This window comes from Otolemur garnettii, unplaced genomic scaffold (genome assembly GCF_000181295.1).
Source record: "Otolemur garnettii isolate 467f Iridium unplaced genomic scaffold, OtoGar3 scaffold00046, whole genome shotgun sequence".
In the NCBI taxonomy this organism is placed as follows: Eukaryota; Metazoa; Chordata; class Mammalia; order Primates; family Galagidae; genus Otolemur; species Otolemur garnettii.
In genome coordinates this window covers 154678-168142 of record NW_003852441.1, presented here as the reverse complement: position 1 = coordinate 168142, position 13465 = coordinate 154678, and the positions used below count along the sequence as shown (strand labels likewise).

At 51.4% G+C, this 13465-nt stretch overlaps 1 protein-coding gene across 2 annotated transcripts in view; it reads right to left on the bottom strand.

Moving 5' to 3' along the window:
• Positions 1-4304: 4304 nt before the first annotated feature.
• Positions 4305-13465, bottom strand: part of NT5M (5',3'-nucleotidase, mitochondrial) — a 34334-nt gene continuing 25173 nt past the window's right edge. Inside the window, exons 4-6 of one of the 2 annotated variants that reach the window (XR_002773681.1) lie at positions 6983-7115; positions 5762-5871; positions 5610-5684 (exon numbers count right to left, since the gene is read on the bottom strand). Coding sequence is in view for 1 of the 2 variants with exons in the window: in XM_012806027.2 (XP_012661481.1) it covers positions 5542-5684; positions 7001-7115 (258 nt within the window). In the remaining variant the exon portion in view is untranslated. Of the gene's footprint in view, positions 5685-5761; positions 5872-6982; positions 7116-13465 lie in introns of both variants that reach the window. The other variant, XM_012806027.2, reaches the window with a different exon arrangement.

Sequence of the window (13465 nt, the reverse complement as noted above, 5' to 3'; positions counted from 1 at the left end):
CCCCTTACATATGCAAGTGCCTGGCATGTGGTGAAAGCTTGGTGAGTGCCCATCCTCCTTCTCCTCCCCTTCCCTTAGGCTGGTGACTGGGGGCCACCTCAGCCAGTGGGGCCTGCACTGGCCCTCTATGCTTATCCTATGGTTCTGCCGTAGGCTGAGCCCCTGGAAACCACCTTTGGATGGAGGTGCAGCTCTGGCCCCCATGCCCTGGCCCAGAGATTCCTGGGCCCCAGAGATTGTGGGGTCACAAGACAGTAGAGGCCTCAGGAATAAGCCACAGAGCAAAGCTGCTTGGGCCAAAACCCTGGTGGCACCACTGGACTAGCTGCAGGCCACAGTCACCATCTCAGATCACACAGAGCCTTGAGACGGTGGTGACGTGGCTTTGAAATGTGCATATCACAGTGTCCTGGACATAGTAAGTGCTAAGGAAATAATTGCTGTCATAGGGATATTGAAATGGGTCCCAACTAACGGGGAGATGGTGACCTAGAACACGGAAGAAATTGCATGGTCTTGGTGCCCTACAACCCCAGGCTGACCTGGGGAACTCCAGTTCCACGCTGCATGTGCGTGTGTGTGCATGTGACCTCTGCATCTCACCTTGTCATCACCATCCTTTGAGCTGCTACTGCCTGTGTGCTGAGCACTCTGAGGAGGATACGCTCACCAGGCGTATCAGTGAAACCCACCACTTGGGCTCAGCAGGAAGCAGGAGGCCCAGCTGCCCCTGGGCCATTACGGAGCAACCCCAGCTGGGCTTCACAGGTGTGGGGCTGCCACCTCCCTGCTGCATGTGTGTGGGTGCCTGTGCGTGAGCAAACTGAGCTATCTGTGTGGGCACTCACACCACGCAGCCTTTGTCCCTGCACAAACTGGCCACATCCCTGCCCTACACCTATGCATCTGGGGTTCAGACCCAAATGCCGAAGTAATTTTCATCTGGTGCAAGCATCCCAACCCCGCCTTGCAGGGCACTTGCATGCCCTACTGCCAGTTCTCTCCAGCCCAGGCCCCGGCTCTACCCCAGACCTCGATGTCCTGGTGCAAAGCCAATTCTGATTATTGCAACTTCAGGCCAGGGCAGCAAGTCACTCTGAGCCTACCATTGGGCCACTTCCCTTGTCCAAGCACTGCTAAGACTGCCACCACTGCCACCCCTCGACGTTTCCAACCCCTCTCCCATGGTGGGCCAGGGGTCTGGCTGCCCATAAGGTGTGGGGACACTGGGCTGGCAGGGAGGGAAGCAGAAGTGAACAGGGCAAGAGTGAGAGACAGTTGGGTGGACAAGAAGGCAGGAGAGCCCTGATCCTGCTTCTGAGGGCCTAGGAGCCCCTGGCCCTACCAGGCCCACGAACTTGGTGGCTTTGAAACGTGCTTATGGGCAGTTAGAGCCATGTTTCTGGCACCACAAGTACAAGTCTAGGCCCCGGAAAGGAGGAACTGTGAGTGGAGTGGGTTGAGGAAAGGTGGGAGAGGGCCCTGAGGACCCCACCCAGGCTGGGGAAATAGAAGGGGAACCAGGGCCACCTGTCCCCCAAAGGCCAACTCTGAGGGGACTTGGTATAAGAACATCCAGTGTTGGGATACACTGGCCACTCCCACTGCCACCTCCTGACCAGGCAGGGAGAGGCCACGGGTCCACCTGAGTCAGCTGCCTGGGCACAGGAGAGCCCCTCCCCGGGGCTGGGGTCACACAGCATTTGGGACCCCCAGTAAGATGTCTGTATGCCCTGCAAAGAGGTCTTAGGTCCTTACATCCCTCAGCACTTCAGTCTGTCCTTCTGAGGGGCACAGGGGCATTCCACCGACCCTCGTCACATGCAGGGTGGAGCCCTCAGGCCCCTGGAGCAAAGCTTGGCAGGAAGGGCCCTGAGAAGAGAGTGGGAGGATGTCTCTGCATAGCGTCCATGCTTAAAAAGTCTGAAGAAAAGGCCATGTGGCCAACAGGAAGGCCTCCTGAGAAGCAAGGAAGGCACGCCCAGGTCTGAACACAGCATGGCCCCCCGGACCTCCTCTGCACTGAGCTCCTATGGAGAAGAATCAAAGTGCTTCCCTCACATGCCTTGCTTTTGCTTAGTCTGGTGACACCACAGAGCGAGGACTGTCATTACAGTCTTCTCCCAGAGGACCGAGGACTATGATGTGGAAGATGAGTGGCCCAAGCTAGAGGACCCGGGACCCTGAACCTGGACCAGGGTCAGCTGCCTGCTCTCAGATGGGCTCAGGGCCTATGAGTACAAGGGGGAGACGACAGGAAGTTCCCCTGAAGATAGCTGTCCCTGGCCAGACCTCCAGGTACAGGCAACCAAGCCCTGAGAGGCCCTAGGCTGGAAGCAGGGTTCTGAAGCAAAAGTCATGCTCCCCAAGCTTCAAAGAAAGCAGGCATCATTTTAATCAGGTGAATTTTGAGAAGATCATGAAGCTTGAGGGCCTGGCCTAGGCCATCAGCTGCTGTGGGGGCCCTCCCAGAGCTACAGAGTGGGTACGGATGGTGACTGACCTCTCACCTCTCCCACAGCTCCTTCCCACCATGGGGCTCACCTCTCTCTCCCCGGCCCCAGTACCTGGGGCCTCACCCCATCATAGGCCCTCGACCTTCCCTCAAGGTGCACATCCACTGTGAGCTGCTCCTGGGCAGGGGGGCAGGGTGGAAGGTGGGTTCATGTTCTGAGGCACCAAGCAAAGCCTTATTGCCCTGCAATTATTCTTTTCTCCTTTAAGCTAATTACACAGCTGAAGTAGGTGAGTGATTATAGCTGAGCAGAGAACAAATTCAGCAATTTGGAGCCTGCAGCGGTTCTCAACCTGTGGGTGGTGACTCCTTTGTAACAATGAAAATACATTGCAGTGGGCAGCACCTGCGGCTCAAAGGAATAGGGTACCGGCCCATATGGCAGAGGTGGTGGGTTCAAATCAGCCAAAACTGCAAAAAAAAAAAGAAAGAAAGAAAATACACTGCAGCATTAGGAAGGTTGAGAACCACTAGCTTTAGAGTTTCTAAACTGACTTTTAAAACTCAGTCATTGGTCTGAAAGAAGCTGCAGAGGAGCCCGTCTTCTAAGGATCTGAGCAGCAGCTGTGCTGGGGACTGAGAGGATCAGGCTTCCCCAGCCCAGCTGGACCCCACAAATTCCTCCTGGGCTGGGAGCTCACAGGCAGAGTCAGGAAAGAAACAGGGAGGGAAAGGCCCTGGGTAGGGCTCAGCCTGGCCCTGCTCCTGTTTACAAAATTATGTGGATGGAAGGGGCCCTCGCCAACTCATCTGGGGCCCAGTGAACACCATTCTCAGTGACACTGCACAGGGAGCAGATGCCAATCACCACCTGTACCCCTGCATGGAGTCGGCCCCCAGGCAGGAAGGAGGGAGAAACCTAGACATGGCTGAGGAAACCTGGCAGAACTTTCTGTCACCAGAACAGGCCCTGAGACAGAGCCAGTTTCTATCACCAGAACAGGCCTGGAGACAGAAACGAGCCAAGCTGCTTTGTTTTCAGGGCAGGGCTTGGTGGGTCTCCTTTATAGCTACAGCCTGGGATCAGCACAGACCCCCCTACCCCTGGCCTCCAGCAAGCGCTAAATCCAGGAGAATGTGCTGTTGTCACCACAGCTGGAGACTGTGAGGTGGGTGAGAGAGTCCCTGCACGTGGAGCCAGGGCCTCTCTGGAAAGAGGTCCTAGAGCAATGGGCAGCCCCAGCTGTGACCAAGAGGAAAGAGCAGAGGGGCCAGCCACAGGGTTGCAGGAGGAAGTAACTCATTTCCCTGTCACACACTGTCCTGCCCCTCAGCAAAGAGAGTTTCAGGGCTCCATGTCCTTGCTGCGTCCTTACTTCAGAAGCAGTGGAGGACCGGGGAGCAGCGGGAAGCCAGCACTTCCAGGTCTGGCTCTCATCTGGGCCACAAGTCTGGGCAGCCAGGACTCCTCTGGACACTGCCCCACCTAGGCCAATTGATTTCTGGCTGGGGTGATGGGGCCCAGCCCAGCCCCCCTCAGGGGAACTCCTTCCTCCCCGGGCTGGGGTGGTGGAGCCCAAGCTCATGAGATGTTGAGAGCTAGAAAGCCAAAAACCTCAGCTAACCCTGAGCTACCGTTCCTTTCCTTCATCTTGTCTTGTACCTGATCCTACCCCCCAGGGCAGCCCAAGAGTACCTTCACAGAAGGCAGAAAGGCTTGCCGGGAAGGCTTCGGAACTGGGACAGATCCAGCAGGGGTGGGGTACTTGTGACCTTGGGGCCACATTTGGCCTTTTGCATCTGTGAATGTGGCCTTTGATTGAATCCAAATTTTACAGAACAAACCCTTTTATTATAATAATAGCATTGAGGCTACAGGTTGCCCACCCCTGGGGGTTGGGTGCCCATGTTCCATTCCATGGCAGGGGAACGAGCAGCCAGAACAGGAAGCATAAAGAAGTGGCCCCTGAAATCTCTCCAGAGGGCGGCGAGGAGGTGATTCTTTCACGCCGTCACTTCCAAGTGGGTGAAAAGGAGCAAAAGCAGAAGCCCTAACACCAGCCATCCCTGGGGCTCCTGGAGTCACACAGGAATTTGGCCTTGGTAGGGGAGCAGAGGATGGGGATCCACCCCAGAGCACTGGGGCAGGTGGGGAACGCAGCACATGAGAGGGTGGCTGAAGGCCTGTGGCCTCCACCCTTCACCAGCCAGTGTGGAGTGGGTACCCAGGGGACCACCACAGCTGCTGGCTCTGCACCATCAAGGCCCTGTTCTGAGAGGCACAGGGTGAAGCTGTGCCCTTGTTGTCACTGCAGTGGGACCACCCAGACACAAGATGTGCAGTGGGTTCCCCAGGGCCCAGATGCCAAAGGGTCTTAGGATAGGCCACAGCCTCGGGCTACGTGTGAACAGGATTTATTTTTCATGCACTCAACACATGTTCAACCTTGCTGACTCTGCTGGGCCTGAGCAGGGCCCTGGGGACAGAGATGCAAGGAACCTCTGAGCTGGGTGAGGGCAGGGCCAGTGTCATCTCCTGGCATGGAACCTGACAGCTACTGGCTCCTGACCAGTGTCTGCTGAATTCATGGCAGGCCATCTGGGGAGTCTGACTGCGTGGACGTTGGAATGTGGGTGCCACGGTTGAGACTGTGAGGGTCTTGTGCCCAGCCAGAAGCACCTTAGTCACTATGTTCCTGGCACCACCTGCTGACAGGCTGCAGATCCTGGAAAGAGGGTGTCCCTGACGCCTCAGGAAACCTACCTATAGAGTGGAGAGTAAACAGTAGCCTCAAGTCTTCCCCGTCAAGAGTCCCTGGGGCCTAGGCAGCTAGGAGTCCTCTGCCTGAGGTCAGTGCAACTGCCTGTAGCACATGTCTGTGTCCGAGGGCCCAAGAGGGCCCAGCTGTGCCCTGAGATCAGGTTAAGGCCTGGCAGGGCTGGGAGAGGGAGGGGACATGCAGCAGGAGCTCATCTTGGCCCCAGTGTCTGGGAGGGTCCCCTGCTCCAGAGTACTGGCTCCGCAGGCCCTGAGCTGGGAGCCTTGGGAACAGGGCTTGGTGGAGAAGCCTGAAGCACAGTCCAGCTCAGCGGGGTCGCTTGCTGTCCAAGATGGCCCTCCAGTTGTCTGCCCACGAGTGTAGCCTGCGGCCAGGGGGCTGCAGCTGCAAGTGCCGGTTGTGGCAGGCGGTGAACAGGACGTGCTCCCAGCTGGGGTTTGGCTCAGCCCCTGATGGTGGGAAAAGAACACTTCAGTCTAGGGGTGGGGGCCCTAGGACCGACCGGAGTCCTCACCAGGCAGCTTACCTCAGTTTCCTCATCTGTAAAGCAGTGACTGCTCCTGCCGCATGTGAAGTGCTCAGCACAGCAGAGTCAGCATTCAGTGGACAGTGGCCGGTGATCCCAGTTCCTACCCACTGCCCAGGCCGCACAAGGAGGCGCACTGATGGTCACACCTCACTGTGCTCACTTGCCCTCCCCTCTCTGTCCCACCATCCTGCTGCAGGTTGGAGAAGTCCAGGCAGCTCACTGGCTGGTGGCCATAGGAGCCTCCCGCACATCAGTCCTCCTGTCTACTCTGGTGCTACTGGCAGGATCCTACCCCTCTGGGGTAAGCCCCTGTCCCAGTTCCTCACGCTGGTCTCTGCCCAGCTCCCTGTACCTGGAGATGAATGACAGCAGGTGTTGGGGCCCTACAGGTCACAGCCCCCACTGGCAACTGCTGCCCTGACTCTCCCTGGGAGAGCACATGGTTTGGGAGGGACTGCGGGAAATACCTATAGATCCCACACTCTGAACATGGTGACTGCGTAGAGATGGGTCTGTTTCTCATGCCAGTTCCAAAATGGTTAGGAAAGAAATATTGTGTCTTTTCCCACTGGAGTGTCCAAAAGAATAGGCTGTCAGCCCAAAACTACTGACCACCACCAGGGGAGACAGCTTGCCAAGGCTGCTGGCAGGCCTGGGGACAACAGGGCAGGAGACAAAGAAACTGAATGTTGGCTGATGCTATTTGGACTCATAGATTCAGCTGTGCCTAAAACTACCCCAGCTTTTCAGTTAAGTGAGCCAATAAATTTCCCCTCTCCTTTCTAAGCTGTTCATGGGTCTGTTCGGTGGGAGGGATCATGTGTAAGCAAAAGGGACAGATACGGCCTCCACACCATCGCCAACCAGAGAAACTGCTGTGCTTTCCTGCTGTGCATTAGGGCCAGTCCAAATTGCTTTTGTAAAAATTTAAGGCTTGGCTGCTAAAAATAAATATTTGAAACCTGAGTCCTATCCTCATGTTGCCTAAGGAAGGCTTCTGAGCTGTGAAGTGATTCACCTAAGGTTGCCTACTAGGCAGCCCCCCTACTCCTAGGAATGCCTGCCCAGGCCATCTGCACGGGGGACCCTGTCTTCCCAACAGGGAAGGGGCTCACTGCCTGGCAAACAGCTGGTCACCAGGTGGAGTGGACGGGAGGCATGACCCTCAGAAGGGGGTGCAAAGTTCAGGGCTCCTCCCTGTCCCCTTGCACGCCTCACCTGCCATGGGCCACTTGCCTGTGATGTCTGGCCGGTCATCTATGAGGAGGTCAGCAGAGATCACAGTCTTGTCTCTGGTCAGCACAGTCTGCTCCAGAAATTCCGGGCCAAAGTGCTTCTCCACCCAGGCGTACTGGAGGTGAACAGTGGGCAGGGGGTGAGAAGAGAGTGACATTAGACCTGTGAGCATGCCCAGAGCTGGGGGATAGCCAGGCATCCCCAGGAAAGGTCCTGCTTAAAACCTCGGTTAACAGCTGATGCCAAGGCCCAGGCCAGGCAGCTCTGAGCTTGGGGAGACCTGCCAGCCCAGGAGGCCGAGGCTCAGCATGATAGGTCCATGTCCAGAAAGCAGCAGAGTCATGACTCCACTTAGCACATCCACACCGCCCCCCGTGAGCCTCTGAGCCTCTGATATTGCAATGGGAGCAGGGACAGTGGCACTGTCCTCCCACAGAGCCCTACTGAACTCCTCCCTATGGCACCCAGACAACAGTCCTGCGGGACAGCCCTGAGGACACAGCTATTAATGCTAAAGGGCATTTAAACCATCTGTTATGTAATCCTCAGGACAGGACTCCAGAGAAGCCTCTAGGGAGGGAGAAGCTGCAAGTGAGCCAAGAACAAGCAGCTGCATAGGGCACATGCCAGGTAGAGGACACACTTGGGTACTGAGGGTGTGTCCTGGTGGGCAGAAGGCTGAGGAGCGGGAGTGCACAGTGGCTCGGGGCAGGAATTAGACTGGGGCTTGGTAAGCCATGTGCCCCCCCACCCGGCCACTGGTGGCCCAGGGGGAATGACCTTCATCCTCCACGGCCACATGTCCTAGCTGCTCTTAGCTCCTCAGTGCAGCAGTCTCTAGCCACTCAGAGACTGCCAGTACCCTCTGAGACTTCTGCCACTTACAAACACCTTAACTCACAGACCCTGTAAGAACCACAGATTTTAACCAGTGCCTGGTTCCAGTCAGAGGAGGGGCAGGGTGAGATGTGCTTTGCTCCAAAGCTCCTCTGGTTGCTGCACAGAGAACACACAGAAGCTCATCTGCTGCCTTCCTGCTGCACGCCCCAAGCAGGTCCCTGCCCATTCTGAACAGTCACCCCAGTGTAAGGCAAGGGCTGGGACGTGGCACAGAGGTGTGGCTCTCTTCTGGCCAGAGGACAGAGTGCCCACCTACCCAATGGCCCTATGAAGTTGGCGCTCCAGGAGCCTAGACCCACCAGCCCATGGCATGTGGCCCTCTGCCACACGCCAACTGGCAGAGAGCAGGCTGGCCCGGCACTCCCGCGGTCCCACCTTCACCTCCTTCTCACTGCTACCTCCCTCTCCATACCCACCCACAGTGGCCTTCTCTCCATCTCTGGTCTGTGTTAGCCTTTTCCCTGCTCAAGAGCTTCACACAGGCTACATGTGCTACTGGAGCACTCCAGGATATCTCACATGCCCTGTACGCACACACGTGAGGGAACAGACACACACAGATGTGTGCATACCCCCAATCCCAGCCCAGGAGTGCTCACCGTTTTAAAGCTGTCACCTCCATAGCCTCCCACGACCTTCACACTCTAACTGTCCCTCCTAGCAGTGGTCACAGTTGCAGCTATGTATGTGTTTATATAATTGCTTGTTCACATCTGCCCACTAGACCATAAATTCCTTGAGGATAAAGACCATATCTCAACGAGTAATTGCTGAAAAGACCAAACAAGCCAATTAACACATATATGAAAAGAAGGTATGAGCCATTTTCAGTCAGCCCTTCCCAAAAGAGAGGTAGGAACAGACTCCATTATAAAGTAATAGCAGGTCACCACATCCACAAAACAGCTGAGCGATGGTCTGTGGATGAACTGCCACTTGGATTGTCCACCTGAATAGGCTGAGGACCTCCTCCTGGCTCCTTGCCACCTAGAGGGGGGCTGGAAGGCCAGGATGAGGGCAACCCCATAGTGAGATGGGAGGAGGGGTGGGGCTGGAACAGAGGGGTGGGGATGGGGCTAAAATTTCTAGCATACCTACTCCGTGGGCAGTGTAGCGTTCCTCAACTCATTTAAGCCTTCTAAGCTGATGAATTTTCCTTATTCATGTATTCATTCAGCTCAACCAGTGTTGTGTGCAGCACAGCTTTAGGGACTGGAGAGGCTCACAGAGCCTACATTCTAGCAGGAGGAGGCAGGCAGCCAGCAGATGACACCAGCTCCGGTGGGACGAGGGTGCTGCGTAAACACTGAGCTGTGGCAGAGGGTGGCATGGGGCAAAGGCCTCTGAAGGCAGCATCTGCACTGGACCCCAACAACAAGGGAGCCTGCTCTCCACAATGGCAAGAACATTCCAGGCAGAGGGAACAAATACTAAAGTTTTAAGGCAGGGAGGTGCTCAGGTGTTTGAGGAGCAGGAGAAGCCCTCGGTACAGCTGGACACAGAGAATCAAGGTGCTGTACAGGGCTGGGTGCCACTGGGACGGGGCCTTGGAGAGCAGATAGGATTTCATGCTAATCCAAGGAGTTCTGTTAGAGCCATGCTGCACACACCCTCTATGGAAGGACTGGTTTGGTTTTGTTTTCTTAATTTCCAATATATTATGACAGATGCTTTTGTAAGACACAAAATCAAATCACATGCTTGGACACTGCATTGATGTCAAATTGCCATGCAAGTTTCCCATCACTTACACCCAATGTCTGCATTTGTCTCAACTTGGGCCAGTACTAGAACCTCTCTGCAGAAAGGTTTAGGAAAATGACATACAAAAACAGTGATGAATAGATTCCATACAGATGAGGATATTAAGGTTCAGGGAGGGCCAGTGACTAGCAGACAAGCCCTGACCACTACCCCCTCTGCCTTGGAGAGCTCTGGTTTCTGGCTTGGCCTCACAGGGTAGGGGTGTGAGCAGAGGCACTGCTGCTTCTACACAGACGCCGCGGCGTCTCTTCCTCTGCAAGTTGCACAGCCCATGCTCAGTAAAACAGGGATATAACAGCCTCTTTCTCATGGATTCCTTTGGGGATTCACTGGAAAATTGTGCATAAAAGACTTAGCACTGCACCTGGCACATAGAAGGTTCTCAGTAAAAGGAATTCCAGTTGTTGGTCTTACCCCAACTGCTTTATATTTGAGTAATTTTATGTTCATCTGCAGTGAACTGCACTGTTTTATCTGCAGTGTTTTCAGGGAACAAAATGAGCAACTTTTTTTTCCAAAATGACCACTCCCCGCACCCCCATGGCTCTGACAGATATGAGCTAGGGGTCCTCAGGCCAAGCCATCAAACCTCCTGAGGCTCAATTTCCTCCAAAGTTGTTGGTATGATTAAATAAAATAAAATTTGTGCAGGGCACTTAGAGTAATGCTGGTACATATTAAAAATTAAATGTAATTATTATTACATTATAGCTGAACTTTAGTAGCCTCAAATAATCTATAAAGAAGAAACAAGAACTATTAATTTGGCCATGTAGCAAGATATAAGATCAGTCTACAAAAATCACCCATGTTTCTTTTTTTAAAATTTCACATTGATGTAAGGGTACATATGATTAGATTATCTTGTTTGCACTTGTTAGGTAAAGTCCAAGTTGTAGTTGAGTCCTTCACTGAGGAGGTGTGCCGCATACCCCTACATTGTGCCTGTTAGGTGAGAGCTCACCAATCCCCCTCCCTCCTCTTCTCTCCCCTCTCACTCCTCCTTTTCTTCCCCTTCTTGAATTTAATTGTGTTTTTCTCTAATGCAGGCGTGTAGTTGTTCATCTGCTAGTTTCATATTAGTATCAAGTACATTGGATACTTGCTTTTCCATTCTTGTGATACCTTTTTTAGGAGGATGTTCTCCAAATCCATCCAGGTAAATATAAAACATGTAAAGTCTCCATCTTTCATTATGGCTGAATAGTGTTCCACAGCATACATATACCACAGTTTATTTATCCATTCATGAGTTTGAGTTGATGGGCACTTGGGTTGTTTCTATATCTCAGTGAATGTGAATGGAGCTAAATGTCCATAAGGACATTTGTACTAGATTACTTATAAATTATAAATTATTTTATAATTAAAATAAATTATAATCTATAAATACTAGATTATTACAAACAATCTAGTGCAAATGTCCTTATGGTAAATGATTTTTTTCTTCTGGATAGATACTTAGCAATTGGATTGCAGGATCAAATGGAAGGTCTACTTTTGGCTATTAGAGGATTCTCTATACCTCTTTCCAAAAAGGCTATGTTAGTTTACAATCCCACCAACAGTTTATTAGTATTTCCTTCTCTCCACACCCACGCAGCATTTGCAGCTTTGAGACTTTGTGATGTGGGCTATTCTCACTGAAGTTAGATGATATCTCAAGGTGGTTTTGATTTGCATTCCTCTGATGATTGTTGCCTATATTCCTGTACAATTGGAAATTGTAGATAAAAATATCATTGACCAAAAAAAAAAAAAAAAAAAAATGAACTAGGCTGAACCACACCCTTAAACACGGCAAAGATTGTAAATTTATGTTATGTGAATTTCCCACTATAAAAACTTTTTAGTTAAAAGCAAATATAGGATTTTACTGACTCAATCATACAGGGTATGGTTGATTCTTATCCATGAGTATCACCTCAGAGATTAAACTCAGGATATTGATACAATCACACTGTTAAGAAGATCACAGGGCTGGGGATAAAGGACCTCAAAAACCTCTGTCCTCCCTCATCAAAGAGAGACAGGGAATCTGCCCACACACTGAGCTCACCACTGCTATAGCCTACAGACAACTAGCAACTGATAAAACTACCACACTAAGGATATCTATAACCAAAGCATCCATGCAAAACATAGACCCTCCCCCTCAAAGCACCAACAAGCAAAGCCAAAAGTTTTTAACCAAAATATACTACCAAATACCCTTATAAGTAAGGGGGGGGGGAGAAAAAAAAGCTCCACCGAAACAAATAAGAAGTGATAACTGCCCCAGATGAGAAGGAATTGGTGAAAAAAAACCCAAAGTAGGAAAAATCAGAGTGAAAGGACACCCTGAAAAGGGAATACTACCTCTCTAGCAATGGTTACTAACCAAAATGAAAATACTGAAATGACAGAATGAGAAATACCAAATATGAATTGTAAAGAAACTGAATATCAAGGGAAAATAGAAAACCAACTCAAAGTAATCAGAAAAACAATTCAGTAAAATGAATAAAAAATTCAGGTAGAGGGAAAATGATGGTGGACCAGAAGCATTGTTCAGCTGAGCTTTCTTAGTACAACTGGGGAAAAAGAGAGAAACCAGCCATACCTGGCATGTAGACCTGACCCAGAGCAGTAGCTCAGGGAGCACAGTTAGGAGATGGTGAGCTGGATACAGTGTGTGACCTGGAGCCATGGAAATCTGACTCATTAGGCAAGTGACTGCAACCCAGTGGCAAGAGCCAGCCCTCCATGGAGGTCTAGGGGTGGGGAGTCTTTCTGGAGTTTTCAGTTTTGCGGGGAAGGTACGTGTTGAGTGGAAAGCTTGGAAGAGTGGGCAGACTCAAACAGTATACAGCAAACAGACAGATTTGAATGCTGGTTGGAGTGGACTTGCCACAGGTTTGGTGGCTGGTGAGGCAGCCATACTGAGAAGGTCTAGGTGGCCAGGGGGCTGCCATTGTGGGAAAGTTGGGAGAAGGCCTTAGCAGGGGAATAAATCATAGCCATTTTAATTCTACCTGCTGGGATCAGAACTCTACTCTTGTGAAAGGTTGAGGGACTCCCACAGCCCAAGGGAACTGTTGTCAGGGGGCACTGTGAGGCCTTCCCCGAAGGATTCTGGATAGCTTTGAGATCCCAACCTGGCAGGGTCTGAATGCGGAGGTAACAATCGGGTGATTGCTGAAGGCAACTAAGTTAGGAATAAGGACCATAGAGGCTGCTGACTGTGCTGTCTCCTAAAGAAACCACAGTGCCACCTGGTGTCCCAATGACATACTGCAACATACACATTCCTATTAAAGTTTGTCCCTAAATTTATAGGTGGAGTCTTCTGCAGTAGCTGCCCCATGGTCCCTTGGGAGAGTTGCTCTGTTTGGTTTTTCATGTTGCCTGAAATTTTGCTATATATAAATATATAAATATATATATATTTTTTTTTTTACTTTATTATATATATTTTTTACTTTTTTATCTTTCCTGTATTGATGAGCTTGCTGGAGTTTTTGGATATTTGAGCTTTTTGGTTTTTTGTGTTTTATTTTTGCTAATGTGTTTGGTTGGTTCTATTCTTAACTTCCATTTTTACTTTCATCAGGAGCAATAACTCCTGTATTTTTTGTCCTGAGGAAGAGAGCTAAGATCAGGCTGGTAAGCAGTTGCTGATTTCAAGGAGCTCTCCAGCCCAGCCCCTCAAAATCCTTAAATTACATGAGTGGCCTGAACATCCAATGGTATTGAGCCAATCAATACCATTTCTTCTATAACTTTCATTCTCTTTTCCTGTCTTTTTTTTTTTTTTTTTTT